Source organism: Salmo salar, unplaced genomic scaffold (genome assembly GCF_965601325.2).
Source record: "Salmo salar unplaced genomic scaffold, fSalSal1 ptg000129l, whole genome shotgun sequence".
NCBI classification, from domain to species: domain Eukaryota; kingdom Metazoa; phylum Chordata; class Actinopteri; order Salmoniformes; family Salmonidae; genus Salmo; species Salmo salar.
The window spans coordinates 1,476,468-1,496,597 of NW_027675318.1; the positions used below are offsets into that span (position 1 = coordinate 1,476,468).

Sequence of the window (20,130 nt, forward strand, 5' to 3'; positions counted from 1 at the left end):
GAACACAGGAGTGATGGTTGCTGATAATGGGCCTCTGTACGCCTATGTAGATATTCCATTAATAATCATCTGTTTCCAGCTACAATAGTCATTTACAACATTAACAATGTCTACACTGTATTTCTGATCAATTTGATGTTATTTGAATGGACAAAAAATGGCTTTCTTTTAAAAACAAGGTTATTTCTAAGTGACCCCAAACTGTTGAACGGTAGTGTACATCTACATCCTCCCATGTTGCTGAACCACTGATCAATAACTCCCTATTACAGGAAAAAACACTATTTCCATTGGTTGTTAGTACTGTACTGACCTCTCGTCCTCTGTCTCTCTCGTACTCTGCCTTGTGTATTTATCTTCAAAATATTCTTATAGTCCCAACATAGAACCAAATAGACTTCCCAAAAATAATATGGCATTTACTTTATTTCACATTTATTTAATCAGATATGTCAATTGAGAACCAATACGCATTTACAATGACAATCTGAATGAAGAAATACTAATATCAATCTATTTAATAATTAACATGTTTGAAATATCCCAATGATATAGTGAACAACATTTAGGGGTTTACACTTGCATTCAATCAATCTTAAGTTCATAATCAAAACATTTTTTTTTACTCTTTTAATCCGATTTTCGACATGATCATGTCTTGAGCTGGAAAAACATGTAGACCTATTTTTCAGTATGATTTCATTCATACAATATTATTTAATGTAGAATGAACAAAAACACAATTTCTCAATCAAAAACATAAGTCAGAACACAGCCTCTCTATTCTCTCATGTGATTTCAGGTCCTCTGACTGGGAAAATGTCTTTTCACAATGAGAGCAGTGGTATGTCTTCTCCTCCTGTGTATTAGTATGTTGGAAAGGCTTTTCTCCTGTGTGTATTCTCTCATGCTCCTTCAGGCTCGCATACCACCTAAAATTCCTTCCACAGTGGGAACAGTGATAAGGCTTCTCTCCAGTGTGTCCCCTCTCATGTGGTTTCAGGCTCCCTAACTGAGTAAAACTCTTTACACAGTGGGAACAGTGGTACGGCTTCTCTCCAGAGTGTCTTCTCATATGTATTTTCAGGTTCCCTAACCCAGTAAATATCTTTCCACACTGAGAGCAGTGGTAGGTCTTCCTATCTTCTGTGTGTATTTCTTCATGTTGTTTCAGGTACCGTAACTGGGTAAACCTCTTTCCACACTGGGAACATTGGAAACTCTTTTCTCTTGTGTGTGTCCTCTCATGCTCTTTTAGGTTCCCTAACTTGGTAAAACTCTTTCCACAGTGGGAGCATTCGTAAGGGTTTTCTCCTGTATGCGTTCTCTCATGTACTTTCAGGTTCCTTAACCACTTAAAACTCTTTCCACACTGGGAACAGTGGTGTTGTCTCGCTGGTTTGGGCGTCTCTGGGTCTGGTTCCCCTAAAGGAGTCTCCCTGCTGTCAGAGTGAGAGTCTGGTCCCTCTCCTACCAAAGACAGAGTATTTAGTTAAATATTAAACAGAGAACTGAATTAAACCTCCATGAAATAAAACTGTCTTCCTGTGAGGCTAGATTCCTCAAAAACCTGAAGTCAGTTTTCAGAACATTACATAATTTAATAAAAACTTGGTGGCCGCCCTAATAATAATAATAATGTAGAACATAAAATCTAATCTTTCTCTCATGTTTATAGGCTGAGCAGAGCTCTACAATAGGGAAAGGGGGATACCTAGTCAACTGAATGGATTCAACTGAAATGTGTGTCCCGTATTTAACCCAACCCCTCTGAATCAGAGAGGTGTGGGGGGCTGCCTTAATAGACATCCACGTCATCGGCAGCCAGGGAACAGTGGGTTAACTTCCTTGCTCAGGGGCAGAATGACAGCGTTTTTACCTTGTCAGCTCGGGGATTTGATCCAGCAACCTTTCGGTTACTGGCTCCTACCTGCCAGGCTACATAATGTCGTATTTTAGGCTGAGCAGAGCTCTATAATAATAGATAATGTCATGTTTATAGGCTGAGCAGAGCTGTATAATAATAGATCATGTTTATAGGCTGAGCAGAGCTGTATAATAATAGATAATGTCATGTCTATAGGCTGAGCAGAGCTCTATAATAATAGATAATGTCATGTTTATAGGCTGAACAGAGCTCTATAATAATAAATAATGTCATGTTTACAGGCTGAGCACAGCTCTATAATAATAGATAATGTCATGTTTACAGGCTGAGCAGAGCTCTATAATAATAGATAATGTCATGTTTATAGGCTGAGCAGAGCTCTATAATAATAGATCATGTTTATAGGCTGAGCAGAGCTCTATAATAATAGATCATGTTTATAGGCTGAGCACAGCTCTATAATAATAGATAATGTCATGTTTATAGGCTGAACAGAGCTCTATAATAATAGATCATGTTTATAGGCTGATCAGAGCTCTATAATAATAGATAATGTCATGTTTATAGGCTGAACAGAGCTCTATAATAATAGATAATGTCATGTTTATAGGCTGAGCAGAGCTCTATAATAATAGACAATGTCATGTTTATAGGCTGAACAGAGCTCTATAATAATAGATAATGTCATGTTTATAGGCTGATCAGAGCTCTATAATAATAGATAATGTCATGTCTTCAGGCTGATCAGAGCTCTATAATAATAGATAATGTCATGTTTATAGGCTGAGCAGAGCTCTATAATAATAGATAATGTCATGTTTACAGGCTGATCAGAGCTCTATAATAATAGATAATGTCATGTTTACAGGCTGATCAGAGCTCTATAATAATAGATAATGTCATGTTTCCAGGCTGATCAGAGCTCTATAATAATAGATAATGTCATGTTTACAGGCTGATCAGAGCTCTATAATAATAGATAATGTCATGTTTACAGGCTGAGCAGAGCTCTATAATAATAGATAATGTCATGTTTATAGGCTGAACAGAGCTCTATAATAATAGATAATGTCATGTTTATAGGCTGAACAGAGCTCTATAATAATAGATCATGTCATGTTTATAGGCTGAACAGAGCTCTATAATAATAGATCATGTCATGTTTATAGGCTGATCAGAGCTCTATAATAATAGATCATGTTTATAGGCTGAGCAGAACTCTATAATAATAGATAATGTCATGTGTATAGGCTGATCAGAGCTCTATAATAATAGATAATGTCATGTTTATAGGCTGAACAGAGCTCTATAATAATAGATAATGTCATGTTTATAGGCTGATCAGAGCTCTATAATAATAGATAATGTCATGTTTACAGGCTGATCAGAGCTCTATAATAATAGATAATGTCATGTTTACAGGCTGAGCAGAGCTCTATAATAATAGATAATGTCATGTTTATAGGCTGAACAGAGCTCTATAATAATAGATAATGTCATGTTTACAGGCTGATCAGAGCTCTATAATAATAGATAATGTCATGTTTACAGGCTGAACAGAGCTCTATAATAATAGATCATGTCATGTTTATAGGCTGATCAGAGCTCTATAATAATAGATCATGTTTATAGGCTGAGCAGAACTCTATAATAATAGATAATGTCATGTGTATAGGCTGATCAGAGCTCTATAATAATAGATAATGTCATGTTTACAGGCTGATCAGAGCTCTATAATAATAGATCATGTTTATAGGCTGAGCAGAGCTCTATAATAATAGATAATGTCATGTTTATAGGCTGAACAGAGCTCTATAATAATAGATAATGTCATGTTTATAGGCTGATCAGAGCTCTATAATAATAGATAATGTCATGTTATAGGCTGATCAGAGCTCTATAATAATAGATCATGTTTATAGGCTGAACAGAGCTCTATAATAATAGATAATGTCATGTTATAGGCTGATCAGAGCTGTATAATAATAGATAATGTCATGTTATAGGCTGAACAGGGCTCTATAATAATAGATCATGTTTATAGGCTGATCAGAGCTCTATAATAATAGATAATGTCATGTTTATAGGCTGATCAGAGCTCTATAATAATAGATAATGTCATGTTTATAGGCTGAGCAGAGCTCTATAATAATAGATAATGTCATGTTATAGGCTGATCAGAGCTCTATAATAATAGATAATGTCATGTTTATAGGCTGATCAGAGCTCTATAATAATAGATAATGTCATGTTATAGGCTGAACAGAGCTCTATAATAATAGATAATGTCATGTTTATAGGCTGAACAGAGCTCTATAATAATAGATCATGTTATAGGCTGAACAGAGCTCTATAATAATAGATAATGTCATGTTTACAGGCTGAGCAGAGCTCTATAATAATAGATCATGTTTATAGGCTGATCAGAGCTCTATAATAATAGATCATGTTTATAGGCTGATCAGAGCTGTATAATAATAGATAATGTCATGTTATAGGCTGATCAGAGCTCTATAATAATAGATAATGTCATGTTATAGGCTGATCAGAGCTCTATAATAATAGATAATGTCATGTTATAGGCTGATCAGAGCTCTATAATAATAGATAATGTCATGTTATAGGCTGATCTGAGCTCTATAATAATAGATAATGTCATGTTATAGGCTGTATTTGATCCAATGTAAATAACAATTTGTTGGTGTCCCACTTCATCTCTAAAGTAATAATTACCATACTTTCTAAATGATAATTCTTTAGTTCAGCCTTTCCTTGAAATGGCTATTTTATTTTATGTTTTTTTGTAGACTTACAAACGTTTGCTAATATGTTCAGTCTCCCCAAAACGCTTGTCCTTTTGCTAATATGTTCAGTCTCCCCATAACACATGTCCATTTCATGTCAATAATGCATCTTATTTTATGTATTTCTCCAACATTATTTAGAAATCTGCTTTTTGTTGGTATACACACTCCACACAAGGCCTACAATAGACACACGTCAAAAGTTTCATTTATAACTTGTTTGCCATTCTGTGAGACAATTAAGTTGTTATTTTGTGGTGGGAGGGACTCTGATGGTATACACATGTCACAGTTAAGCAATAAGACCAGAGGAAGTGTGGTATATGGCCAATATAGCATGGTTAAAGACTGTCCTTATGCACGACGCAACACAGAGTACCTGGATACAGCCCTTAGCCGTGGTATATTGGCCATATATCACTGAGGTGTCTTATTGCTATTATAAACTGGTTACCAACGTAATCAGAACAGTAAAAATACATGTTGTCATACCCATGGTATACGGCCTGATATACCACGGCTGTAAGCCAATCAGCATTCAGGGCTTTAATCACCCATTTTAAAATGTAGCTTCAACATTATATTATAACATAAATTCCTAGAGTACAGAACAACATTTTCAAGTATAGAATTTCAGTAGCATGCTGCTTTAAAACAACACATTCGTTCAAAACCTTTGCAGTTAGAGCCCGTTTTTAAGACAGTACTTACTGGTGGTAATCAGATCTCCTGACTCCTCTGTCAATATGACAGTTCTCTCTCCCTGTTTCCCCTCCTTCACTTCAAAAACTACATCCTCCTCTTTCACCTCTTCCTCTTCTTTCACAGTAACATCCTCCTCCTCTTCCACTCTGAACGCATCTTCTTCTTTCACTGAAACGTCTTTCTCTTCTTCTTTCACTGTAACAGCCTCACCCTCTACTTCTTGTTTTACTGTAACATCCTCCTCTTCCTCTTCCTCCTCTTCTTTTACTGTAACAGCCTCCTCTTCCTTCTCCTCTTTCACGACAATGTTCAGCCCCAGAGCTTCTTTCTCCGTCCAGCAGACCTCCTCTTCTTTAACAGGAGGGGAGTAGTTTAGGGAGCTCATGTTCGGGCATGTTAGCTAGCTAGCTAGTTAGCATGAGCGACTAGTTTAGTGCTAGGCTAACTTATCAAGCCAGCTAGTTGACTAACAATGTACCTATAACATTTAAATGGGGGCAATTAACTAGATGTCAGAAGTATATTTAAAACACAGAGGCAAATATGCACAGAAACAGTCTAAATGTTTCGGCTGTTGGCTACCAAGGTGGCTGACTCGCTGTTGTTGATCCGTTCCGTCCACTAGATTATACGTCACGCTGCAGCATCGCCTGAAAGACGCACATCGCCGTCTGCTGACTGGAGGGAAACGCAATTGTTGTTGCACACAAATTTATTTTTCATTCCTTTCATGAAATAATAATATTATATTGAGACGTTCAAATAGAGCACTGCATTTTTTAAGTGAGAATTTAAAACATACTATCATTGTATTTAAGGCAGTTTCATATTCATATTTATTTTAATTTTATTATTATTTAATTTTTATTATTTTTTTTAGTTTACAGTAATGTATTCGCTAACTATTATTATTTTTTTTTGTAGTTTTTTAGTTTGCACAGATCTTTATTTAACTTGTTGTAAATAACAGTAACATGCAAAACATAAACATAACATAACATAACAGCCAGAGGGAATCCAAAGAAATTAGAGAAAAAAAATAAAATATATTATATCAAATCAAATACAGACATATATCGAATACATTTTTTTGACATATTGTTTTGTATACGTTTTAAAGATTCTACGTACTGTTCCAAATCAGATAAAAAAATTAAGAAAAGGGGCTTTTTCTTCATAAATTTTGATTTGTGGATAAAAGATTTTCCTAATAAAATAAAGAGATTTATGACATACTCACGTTCAATTGTGGAATCAGTGTAGTAAAATAATATGTCAAACTTAGTAATATCAATGGTTGTATGCAATTTGCGGCTAAGATATAGTTTTACATCAGTCCAAAACACTTCACTATATAAACAATTACAGAATAAGTGTTCAATAGATTCAGTTTCTAGTTCACAAAAACTGCATTCACTGGTAACGTCAAATATATATTTAGAAATCAAGCTATTACACGGATAGCATCTATGGATTATCTTAAAGGAGATCTCCTTTACTTTATTGGTCACCATAAATCTGTGTGGAGTGAGCCAAGCACGGCGCCAGTTTACATCAAACGATGAAGCCCAACAAAATATAGCAGAGGGAATAGACTTCCTGTAGAAAATATCCCTTATTAAAAGATTGTTGAATTTCGTATCTAGTAGACCAATGCCATTTGTAATATTCATATGTGAATACATACTGAATTATAATTGGATGCATTTTACCGCCGTATCATACTGTGCGGTGATTGGTTGAGACCACCCAGACGGTTAGGTCATGGGCAGTTGATCGTGGTTGGAGATAGGCTAACATGTAGTTGTAACTAGTTAATAAAGAGTTATGTTAAGAAACATCCTGTGGTTCTGCGTTTTATTATTGTGTACAAAGCGTACAAAACAAAACATGGTGTCAGAGTAAATGGTCTTAAAAGATGGATTTTTCTGGAGTTCCTTCACCTCGAATGGACTGGGAGTCTACAAACTTACCCGATGCATGGCGTAAGTACAAACAGCATGTGGAGCTAATGTTCACGGGTCCCCTGAAGGAAAGAGGAGAAGAGGAAAAATGTAGCTACCTGCTCCTCTGGATCGGTGAAAAAGGGAGAGATATTTACAACACATGGACACTTACCGAGGCTGAATCAAAGGTACTGAAAACATACTACGATCGTTTTGAAGCATATGTTGTGCCGAAGACTAATACAATTTTCGCTAGGTACAAATTCCATGAGAAAGTACAGGGAGCTAGCGAGTCTTTTGACCAGTTTGTGACTGAGCTGCGTCTGCTTGTGAAAGACTGTGATTATGCAAACAAGGATGAGATGGTCAGGGACCGTATTGTATTTGGAATACACTCACCGCGAGTGAGAGAGAAACTTTTGAATGTTGGGTCTGAGCTAACGCTGGACAAAGCTATCGACATAGCCAGATCTCACGAGCTAGCACAGGCTCAGATGAAAACCATTTCGCGCCGCAGCACGAGCGCATCACGTGAACAAGCAGTCAGGCAGACATCAAAGCACACCTCCGGTGCCCAGAGAGAGCGTTTCAGAACGGAGAGAGACATAACTCCAAAACAGAGCGACACAGACTCAAAACGCCCCAAAACATGTGGATATTGTGGATACAAAGTGCATGGCGAACAAGGAAATTGCCCAGCTAAAGGCAAACAGTGTACTAAATGTGGTAAATGGAATCACTTTGCAAAAGTGTGCAGAGCTTACCGTGGAAAAACAGTACACACAGTGAGTGAAGATGAAATGTCAATCAAAGAGTCAAATGATGATGAACTGTTTATTGATTCAGTGACACAGAAAAGTCACATATCAGAGACAGAGCAAGCCTTTGCTGACATTGAGATAGGAACACAAGGCACAAAGCTAAAGTTCAAACTAGACACTGGTGCACAAGTAAACATTATTCCTCTGAATAAATACCGCAGCTTGACATCTGAGTGCGAGCTACAGCCCACCATGCGCAGACTGACCGGTTATGGTGGTGAACAGCTCCCAGTAAAAGGCACATGCACTTTCAAATGCAAATACAAAGAAAGTGACATGATGTTGGACTTTTACGTTGTTGACACTAGAGCACCTGCAGTGCTAGGTCTTAAAGCATGTTTAGACATGGACCTCATCAAGCTAGTTTTATCAGTAACAGCACCAGTAGAGACAGAAAATGTACTGGAGGAGTTTGCTGATGTCTTTACAGGAATAGGATTATTCCCAGGAGAATGTACCATTCACCTTGACCCAGACGCAACCCCTGTGGTCTACCCACCGAGAAAGATTCCCCTTGCTCTCCGTGCCTGTCTGAAGAAAGAGTTGGAGAGCATGGAGCAATCTGACATAGTCACCAAGGTTACAGAACCGACTGACTGGGTAAACGCGTTAGTGGTGGTGGAGAAACCACGCACAGGCAAGCTCCGAGTATGCCTCGACCCAAGAGACTTGAACAAGGCTATCAAACGGCCCCATTACCCTTTACCGACGCTAGATGGTATCACGCACAAGCTAGCGGGAGCACACTACTTCAGTGTCATGGACGCTAGATCAGGCTACTGGGCTATCAAGCTCACAGAAGAGTCATCTAAGCTTACAACATTCAACACACCGTTTGGACGCTACAGGTTCCGTCGCCTGCCTTTTGGGATTATCTCAGCCCAAGACGAGTTTCAGCGAAAGATTGACGAAGTATATGAAGGCCTCGACGGAGTTGTGGCAATTGTGGACGACATCCTTGTTTATGGTCGAACCAAAGAGGAGCACGACCGAAACCTCCGCGCGATGCTGCAAAGGTCCCGCGAGAGAGGAGTCCGGCTCAACCCCGAGAAGAGCACAGTCAGCGCTACAGAGGTCAGCTACTTCGGACATCTTCTCACAGCGAATGGAATCAAGCCAGATCCACAGAAGATCTCAGCCATAAAAGAAATGGAGCCACCAAAGAACCGTGCAGAGCTGGAAACAGTGCTTGGCATGGTCAACTACTTAGCCAAGTTCGCACCCAGCCTCTCCAATGCTAATGCACCCCTGCGTCAACTGCTAAAGCAGTCCAGTGAGTTTCTTTGGGACAAGCAACACGACATTGCTTTCCAGAATGTGAAAGACTTGATCACGAGAGAACCAGGACCAATCCTTGCCTACTACGACCCCAACAAAGAGCTCAGACTCCAAGTGGACGCGTCGAAGTATGGACTAGGTGCAGTGCTACTGCAAGAAGGAAAGCCCATCGGCTACGCTTCCAAATCTCTCACAGACTGTGAAATCAACTACGCTCAAATCGAAAAGCTCTATGCCATTCTGTTCGGATGTAAACGTTTCCATCAGTACGTATATGGACGACAAGTCATTGTGGAATCCGACCACAAGCCCCTTGAGTCAATCATGAGGAAACCACTAGCTGCAGCCCCGCCAAGGCTACAGAGAATGATCCTTCAACTACAAAAATACGACTTCACAATCACTCACCGTCCAGGCAAAGACATCCCTGTCGCAGACACACTCTCCAGGAAGTTTCTTACCTACAAGGACAGCAGCCTCAGTGAGGGCATGGACATGCAAGTGCACACTGTGTACAGCAACTTACCAGTTAGTGACACGAAACTGAAGGAGATCCAAGCTGAAACAGACAAGGACTCACAACTCACACAGCTGAGGGAAGTCATACAGGATGGATGGCCTGAGGAGAGGAGAAAATGCCCTCAGAGCGTCTCAGAATTCTGGAACCATCGTGATGAACTATCACAGATCAACGGAATCATTTTCAAAGGAGAGAAAATCATTATTCCTACCAGTCTCAGAGAAGAGATTTTGACAAAGATCCATGCTGGACACATGGGCATGGAAAAGTGCAAACAGAGAGCACGGGACATTTTGTTTTGGCCTGGAATGTGCAAACAAATAGAGGACATTGTTGGTAGATGCACCATCTGTCTTGAAAGACGCCCCTCAAACACCAAAGAGCCAATGTTACCTCACTGTATCCCAGACCGACCCTGGCAGGTTGTGGCAACCGATCTGTTCACCTGGAACAACGAGGACTACATTGTAACAGTGGACTACTACAGCAGATACTTCGAACTCGACAAGCTTCACAGCACCACATCTGCAGCTGTGATACACAAGCTGAAAGCAGCCTTTGCCAGGCATGGCATTGTAGAGACTTTAATATCTGACAATGGGCCCTGTTACAAATCAAATGAGTTTGAATCCTTCACAAAAGCATGGGAGTTCACACATGTCACCACAAGCCCACATTACCCTCAAAGTAATGGCCTTGATGAAAAATCTGTGCAGATTGCTAAATCACTCATGGACAAAGCAAAAGCAGACAAGAGAGACCCCTACCTCAGTCTCCTTGAATACCGCAACACTCCAGTTGACAATTTCAAATCACCAGCCCAGCTGTTGATGAGCCGCAGACTTCGCTCAACCCTTCCCAGCACCAACCAGCAGCTGCAACCTGAGGTCGTCAGCTACAAGGAAATGCATGAAAAACGTGCACAGAGACAACAACAACAAAAGCGATACTACGACAGGTCAGCTAGACCACTGCCACCACTGATCGGCGGAGAGTCAGTTAGAATCCAGGAGCATGGCCTCTGGAAACCAGCAGTCGTCATCCAGCCAGCTGACACTGAACGTTCATATCACGTCCGCACAGCAGAAGGAGCAGTGTACCGCCGCAATCGTCGTCACTTACTGAACACAAAAGAACAACACACTGATGAGATGAACTGTTCCCCTGAAAGAGAACGTGATGGACTAAACACACACACAGCACAACATACACCACACTTACCTGCAACACCACAAGAGCTGTTGACTGACACAGAAGCATGCTCAACATCATATCGCACAAGGTCAGGAAGAGAGGTCAAGCCCAGAGCTGTCCTCGACCTGTGAAATGTCAAAGGGTGTAGGCGGATCGCTGCCCTAAAAGCGTTCCAGACTGTAAACTTGTTATTGAAAGTTCACTTGACATGCTTTGGTATTGTATTTGTTTGAAATGTTAAGATGTCATTTCTACAGTGAAAGCTGAGTTGCTGAGAATCCCTTGTTTGAAAAGTTGGATCATTGTTTCAGAGTCTATGTTGATTCAGTTGGTGTATTATGCAATATAAATGGTTACTTACGTTGAGTTCAAACTACAGAGCATGTATCCAAAAGAAAAGCTTAGAATATGTAAAACATTTGTATTTTGTTTAAAAGAAGGGGGATGTAATATTCATATGTGAATACATACTGAATTATAATTGGATGCATTTTACCGCCGTATCATACTGTGCGGTGATTGGTTGAGACCACCCAGACGGTTAGGTCATGGGCAGTTGATCGTGGTTGGAGATAGGCTAACATGTAGTTGTAACTAGTTAATAAAGAGTTATGTTAAGAAACATCCTGTGGTTCTGCGTTTTATTATTTTGTACAAAGCGTACAAAACAAAACAGATACCAGATTAGAATTGACGCAATTTAACACCATCTTCAGCGCCCCCTGCTAGCAATCTTATGTGGAAACAACTAGCTACCCCATTTAATTTAATATTTACGTTGTAAGTCAGCTAGCTGGCTGGTTAAGTTAGCACTAGTCTAGTCGCTAATGCTAGCTAGCAATTATCCTCGACCATGAGTTCAATAAGCTACTCTCCTCCTGATAAATAAGAGATCTGTTGGATGGAGAAAGAAACTCTCGTCAAAGAGGAGGAGGAAGAGAAGGATGTTACAATACAAAAACAAGTAGAGGGTGAGACTGTTACCGTGAAAGATGAAGAGAAAGATGTTACAGAGAAAGAAGAGGAAGACGCCTTCAGGGTGAAAGAGGAGGAGGATGTTACTGTGAAAGAAAAGGAGGAAGATGCAGTTTTTGGAGTGGAAGATGAAGTGAAAAAAGATGAAGACGTTGTTGGAATGAAGGATGAAGAGGGGGAGATTACTGTCACATTAGAGGAGGACGAAGAAGAGAAGACTGGAGAACTGATTAACACCAGTAAATACAGTGATTACTATCTTATAAAACAGGGACATTGATCTGATTAACACCAGTAAATACAGTGAGTACTATCTTATAAAACAGGGACATTGATCTGATTATCACCAGTAAATACAGTGAGACCTATCTAATAAAACAGGGACATTGATCTGATTAACACCAGTAAATACAGTGAGTACTATCTTATAAAACAGGGACATTGATCTGATTATCACCAGTAAATACAGTGAGTACTATCTAATAAAACAGGGACATTGATCTGATTAGCACCAATAAATTCAGTGAGCACTATCTAATAAAACAGGGACATTGATCTGGTTAACACCAGTAAATACAGTGAGTACTATCTAATAAAACAGGGACATTGATCTGGTTAACACCAGTAAATACAGTGAGTACTATCTAATAAAACAGGGACATTGATCTGATTAACACCAGTAAATACAGTGAGTACTATCTAATAAAACAGGGACATTGATCTGATTAACACCAGTAAATACAGTGAGTACTATCTAATAAAACAGGGACATTGATCTGATTAACACCAGTAAATACAGTGAGTACTATCTAATAAAACAGGGACATTGATCTGATTAACACCAGTAAATACAGTGAGTACGATCTAATAAAACAGGGACATTGATCTGATTAACACCAGTAAATACAGTGAGTACTATCTAATAAAACAGGGACATTGATCTGATTTACACCAGTAAATACAGTGAGTACTATCTAATAAAACAGGGACATTGATCTGATTTACACCAGTAAATACAGTGAGTACTATCTAATAAAACAGGGACATTGATCTGATTAACACCAGTAAATACAGTGAGTACTATCTAATAAAACAGGGACATTGATCTGATTAACACCAGTAAATACAGTGAGTACTATCTAATAAAACAGGGACATTGATCTTTTATTTCATTTTTTATTTCACCTTTATTTAACCAGGTAGGCAAGTTCAGAACAAGTTCTCATTTACAATTGTGACCTGGCCAAGATAAAGCAAAGCAGTTCGACAACATACAACAACACAGAGTTACACGTGGAGTAAAACAAACATACAGTCAATAATACAGTAGAAAAATAAGTCTATATACAATGTGAGCAAATGAGGTGAGATAAGGCAGGTAAAAGCAATAAATAGGCCATGGTGGCGAAGTAAATACAATATAGCAAGTAAAACACTGGAATGGTAGATTTGACAGTAGATGGGTGTGCAAAGTAGAAATACTCGGGTGCAAAAGAGCAAAATAAATAAATTTAGTAGGGGAAGAGGTAGTTGTTTGGGCTAAATTATAGATGGGCTATGTACAGGTGCAGTAATCTGTGAGCTGCTCTGACAGCTGGTGCTTAAAGCTAGTGAGGGAGATAAGTGTTTCCAGTTTTAGAGATTTTTGTAGTTCGTTCCAGTCATTGGCAGCAGAGAACTGGAAGAAGAGGCGGCTGAAGGAGGAATTGGCTTTGGAGGTGACCAGGGAGATATACCTGCTGGAGCGCGTGCTACAGGTGGGTGCTGCTATGGTGACCCGTGAGCTGAGATAAGGGGGGACTTTACCTAGCAGGGTCTTGTAGATGACCTGGAGCCAGTGGGTTTGGCGACGAGTATGAAGCGAGGGCCAGCCAACGAGAGCGTACAGGTCGCAGTGGTGGGTAGTATATGGGGCTTTGGTGACAAAACGGATGGCACTGTGATAGACTGCATCCAATTTATTGAGTAGGGTATTGGAAGCTATTTTGTAAATGACATCGCCGAAGTCGAGGATCGGTAGGATGGTCAGTTTTATGAGGGTATGTTTGGCAGCATGAATGAAAGATGCTTTGTTGCGAAATAGGAAGCCAATTCTAGATTTAACTTTGGATTGGAGATGCTTATAGTGAATCTGGAAGGAGAGTTTAGTCTAACCAGACACCTAGGTATTTGTAGTTGTCCACATATTCTTAGTCAGAACCGTCCAGAGTAGTGATGCTGGACGGACGGGCAGGTGCAGGCAGCGATCGGTTGAAGAGCATGCATTTAGTTTTACTTGTATTTAAGAGCAGTTGGAGGCCACGGAAGGAGAGTTGTATGGCATTGAAGCTCGTCTGGAGGGTTGTTAACACAATGTCCAAAGAAGGGCCAGAAGTATACAGAATGGTGTCGTCTGTGTAGAGGTGGATCATAGAATCACCAGCAGCAAGAGCGACATCATTGATGTATACAGAGAAGAGAGTCGGCCCAAGAATTGAACCCTGTGGTACCCCCATAGAGACTGCCAGAAGTCCAGACAACAGGCCCTCCGATTTGACACACTGAACTCTATCAGAGAAGTAGTTGGTGAACCAGGCGAGGCAGTCATTTGAGAAACCAAGGCTATTGAGTCTGCCGATGAGGATGTGGTGATTGACAGAGTCGAAAGCCTTGGCCAGGTCAATGAATACGGCTGCACAGTATTGTTTCTTATCGATGGCGGTTAAGATATATCGTTTAGGACCTTGAGCGTGGCTGAGGTGCACTTGCTGTTTGAGGTGAAGAAACATTTGCTTTGAGATGCTCCACAACTCATTAGTGGTGGTGCATTAACTTCTATGGGCTACGTGGGACGCTAGCGTCCCACCCCCGGTACACACTATCAACAGCCAGTGAAATATCAAGGGCGCCAAATTTGAAAACAATTAAATATCATAATTCAAATTTCTCAAACATACAACTATCTTACACCCTTTGAAAGATAAACATCTCCTTAATCTAACCACGTTGTCCGATTTCAAAAAGGCTTTACGGCGAAAGCATAAAGTTAGATTATGTTAGGACAGTACATTGACAAAACATTACATACAGCTATTTTCAATGCAAAGACAGGCGTCACCAAAAGCAGAAAACCAGCTAAAATTATGCACTAACCTTTGACAATCTTCATCAGATGACACTCCTAGGACATTATGTTAGACAACACATGCATTTTTTGTTCTATCAAGTTTATATTTATATCCAAAAACAGAATTTTACAATGGCGGTGATGTTCAGAAAATATTTTCCGTCCAATACCACCAGTGAATCAGCACAACAAATTAAAATATTACTATTCAAAAACATTGGTAAAATATAATATTGTCATTCAAAGAATTATAGATTAACATCTCGTGAATGCAACCGCATTGCCAGATTCAAAAATAACTTTACAAAAATAACTAGTGGTTTCCTCATTACCAGATATACTACATCAATAACTAGTGGTTTCCTCATTAGCAGATATACTACATCCATAACTAGTGGTTTCCTCATTACCAGATATACTACATCCATAACTAGTGGTTTCCTCATTACCAGATATACTACATCCATAACTAGTGGTTTCCTCATTAGCAGATATACTACATCCATAACTAGTGGTTTCCTCATTACCAGATATACTACATCCATAACTAGTGGTTTCCTCATTACCAGATATACTGCATCCATAACTAGTGGGTTCCTCATTACCAGATATACTACATCCATAACTAGTGGTTTCCTCATTACCAGATATACTACATCCATAACTAGTGGTTTCCTCATTACCAGATATACTACATCCATAACTAGTGGTTTCCTCATTAGCAGATATACTACATCCATAACTAGTGGTTTCCTCATTACCAGATATACTACATCCATAACTAGTGGTTTCCTCATTACCAGATATACTACATCCATAACTAGTGGTTTCCTCATTACCAGATATACTACATCCATAACTAGTGGTTTCCTCATTACCAGATATACTACATCCATAACTAGTGGTTTCCTCATTACCAGATATACTACATCCATAACTAGTAGTTTCCTCATTACCAGATATACTACATCCATAACTAGTGGTTTCCTCATTAGCAGATATACTACATCCATAACTAGTGGTTTCCTCATTACCAGATATACTACATCCATAACTAGTGGTTTCCTCATTACCAGATATACTACATCCATAACTAGTGGTTTCCTCATTACCAGATATACTACATCCATAACTAGTGGTTTCCTCATGACCAGATATACTACATCCATAACTAGTGGTTTCCTCATTACCAGATATACTACATCCATAACTAGCGGTTTCCTCATTACCAGATATACTACATCCATAACTAGTAGTTTCCTCATTACCAGATATACTACATCCATAATTTGTATGTCGCTCTGGATAAGAGCTTCTGCTAAATGACTTAAATGTAATGTAAATGTAATAACTATCGGTTTCCTCATTAGCAGGGAGGAGTTTCTGCGCATTGCCCTCATGCCGCAATTTTATTAAACACAGAAAGGGGCCTATATTGGAGACCAAAAGTCGTCTGGCACACTGCTTAGAGTTTCAACAACATGAATAACTTATTTCTAGCCTACAATCATCGATTTCACTACTAATGTGAAAACAAGATAAAATATGACTATTCTTGCTCATTTTAAGACAAATGTCAAGTAATCATTACATTCATTACAGATGTCAATTGTTGTATAACATCATGGCTCCGCTGTTGGCATCACCTTTTACAGTGGATTACCGCTGTTGTGGGCCTTTAATCATCTGTCTGTCTTTGTTGTTCACACAGGAGAGAGACGTGACTATCGTGGATCCTCTGGGGCGCCTCAACAACCTCGTGATGCTGAAGAGGCAGAGAAGAGTCTCTCCAGATCAGAACACCTCAATAAACACCTGCAGAGACCCACAGGGAAGAGAACTCACCGCTACTCTGACTGTGGGAAGAGATTCACCTCATCAGGCATTAAAATTCATCAGAGAACACACACAGGAGAGAGATCTTACAGCTGTGATCAATGTGGGAAGAGTTTTAGTCAATCTGAAACTCTGAGAGTGCACCAGAGAATACACACAGGAGAGAAATGTTATAGCTGTGATCATTGTAGGAAGAGTTTTACTACATCTGGCTCTCTGACTGTACACCAGAGAACACACACAGGAGAGAAACCTTATATCTGTGGTCAATGTGGGAAGAGTTTTATTTCATCTGGCCAGCTGACTTTACACCAGAGAACACACACAGGAGAGAAACCTTATAGCTGTGATCAATGTGGGAAGAGTTTTGTTTCATCTGGCCAGCTGACTTTACACCAGAGAACACACACAGGAGAGAAACCTTATATCTGTGGTCAATGTGGGAAGAGTTTTGTTTCATCTAGCGGTCTGACAGTACACCAGAGAACACACACAGGAGAGAAATCTTATAGCTGTGACCAGAGATAATCTGATTAAAGATCTCTGATCAAACATCAGAAAATACATGAAGGAGTTGTTTCATGATATCAATGAATTAATGTCACAATGTAGAATGTTTTAACATTGTAGTAGGAGTATTTTAGTGATGTCACAATGTAGAACCCTAAACGTTTGTCCCCTGTTCTATTGATTTCAACATGATATGGATATTAACCTCAGGGGGGAAAATCCAGGCTCTGAATTGGAAGAGTTACTATTTATGTGATTTAACAAAAAAATAGTTGTGTTACACTTACCACGTTGGCGACCCACTTGAATCAAAATGCAACACTTCAAAATGTAGCGAGCTGTTTTCTACAAGTTGTCCTCTAACCAGGGATGTACACATTATTCCCAGATTCCGTGTGGTTTTTGAGCTGTTAGTTTTAACAGGATGTGCAACCTCATCTCCCTCCTCTTGCACAATTGATTTCAACATGATATCGATGAGTGATGACAAATAAGTGTTGTGTTCCTTTGTTTAGTGACCCCTAAATTTAAATGCATCACTCCAAAATGTAGTTGACTGTCTTCTGCTTGTTGTCCTCTAATCAGTGAGGTAAAATATATCTCCCATTTCCATGTGTTTTTTTTTGTTGTTTCAACAGCACGAACAACCTGATTTCCCCCCTAATCGATATCAGTGATTTATTGCTACTTGTGCAGTTTATAAGGTGCTTGTTTAAAAAAAATCCAAGTAATATGATTATTGTGGCAGATGTTTGTGTATATAGCACATTTTATGTTTAGGTTTTCAATTTATCACAAACTGTTTTTGCATATTGGTTATTGATTAGGACACGTTAAAACTGTGTTTTGACATTGGGGATATCCCACCTAGCAACATGTAATTGAAAATATGACTATGCAATCAAATATTTCATATTTACATTTCATGTAACATTTAGTAGTGATAATTATTTATGCAACCAACTGACAATTTTTTGGTACAATTATAATGACATTGTTGCCCTGCTTTTATAATATCAGGGTTCATTCTCAGATGTGCCAACCCAAATGTACTAGAGCATGACATTGGGGACTGGGCCCTGATCCAACAACATGCCTATCTAGTGAACCCTGAATAGAGAGAGAAGCTCCGCAGTGAGGTGGAAAGTTACTATGGATATTGCAGGAGTTTCCTCTTGAAATCAGACATGTCAGTGGTGAGGACAACTTGGTTGCTGATTGTCTCAAGGGTGGGCAGTTAAAAAGTTGAGTGTTTTGTGTTTAGCCAGTGCGTTGCCATGGATCACAATTTATTATGACTGCATGTTTTTCCGTATTGGAGATGAGTTTTGTTTGGGCTCGTTCCAAGGGGACGAGAGTTCTAGAAGCTAGTGAGTTTTAGGAAGACGAGAGTTCTAGAAGCTAGTGAGTTTTAGGAAGACAAGAGTTCTAGAAGCTAGTGAGTTTTAGGAAGACGAGAGTTCTAGAAGCTAGTGAGTTTTAGGAAGGATTCTATGGAAAGAAAAAGGACAAAAGATACTATTGTATATTATTATTTAGAAATACGTGTTTTTTTCTTGTTTTTAATTGTTGACAGCCAGTAGACACCATGTTTATATTGGTGAAGGTGAAGCATTGTAGTTGATTATAATGTGAAATGGAAGTTGTTTTCTGTTGGTGGTAAGCAAACTTTTCCAACAAAAATATAGGATATATTTGTTGTCTTAAGGGGGAAGGTGCTACAGGCTTTGGTTTTTCCATTTATGTTTTGAGGTTGGACTTTAGCCCGTCTAGCTCGTTAGCACGTCTAGCTCGTTAGCACGTTTAGCTCGTCAGCCCGTCTAGCTCGTCAGCCCGTCTAGCTCGTTAGCCCGTCTAGCTCGTTAGCCCGTCTAGCTCGTTAGCACGTTTAGCTCGTCAGCCCGTCTAGCTCGTTAGCCCGTCTAGCTCGTTAGCCCGTGTAGCTCGTTAGCACGTAGGACGCACTGATTGGTGTCACCTCGTTAGTCAGTATGTGTTACACCTGTGCTGGCTTGTCCATCTCGTTAGTGGGAAGGTGTTTCACCTGAGCTGGTCCAGGTTCTATTTAAGAGTGTCTGGCCCAGTGCTCCAGTTGTCTTGATACATGTGGAGAGTCAACACCTTTAGTTGCTCCACCTTTTTGGTTTACTTCCTGTCTTTAAGTTTGATATGGGTTTTTCTTTTGTTTTCCTCTTCTTGGGCAGATTTAGTGGGTCTCATGGTGGGTGTCTTTTAGGTCCCAGTTGTTGTTACTAGTCAACTTTCAGTGGACACCCCCATAGTGTCTTTCAGAGCCCCTCCTAAAAAACAAGTTATATTTTGGGTTGGATGTTGCATCATATTGTTGATATTTTAATCAATGGCATTTCCTTACAATGCTCATTACTCTTTCAGTTGTTATTATTGTTTTTTATCCTCATATTTGTGTACTAAATATTTCTGATTATTTTCATAGTTTTTTCCTGTGAAGCCATTGTGTTGCATCCATGTCTGAAATGTGCTGTATAAATAAAGCTTGATTTGATTTGAACATATTGTAAAACAAAT

The 20,130-nt window shown here is 39.3% G+C and overlaps 1 protein-coding gene across 1 annotated transcript; it reads right to left on the minus strand.

The window, feature by feature from the left end:
- Positions 1-408: 408 nt before the first annotated feature.
- LOC145866118 (uncharacterized) lies at positions 409-6,028 on the minus strand. The gene is made up of 2 exons (XM_082970974.1): positions 5,404-6,028; positions 409-1,470 (listed from the first exon to the last, which is right to left on the minus strand). Exons 1-2 carry the CDS (start codon positions 5,780-5,782, stop codon positions 752-754), a joined length of 1,098 nt encoding a protein of 365 aa, XP_082827100.1. The 5' UTR covers positions 5,783-6,028; the 3' UTR covers positions 409-751.
- Positions 6,029-20,130: the final 14,102 nt, after the last annotated feature.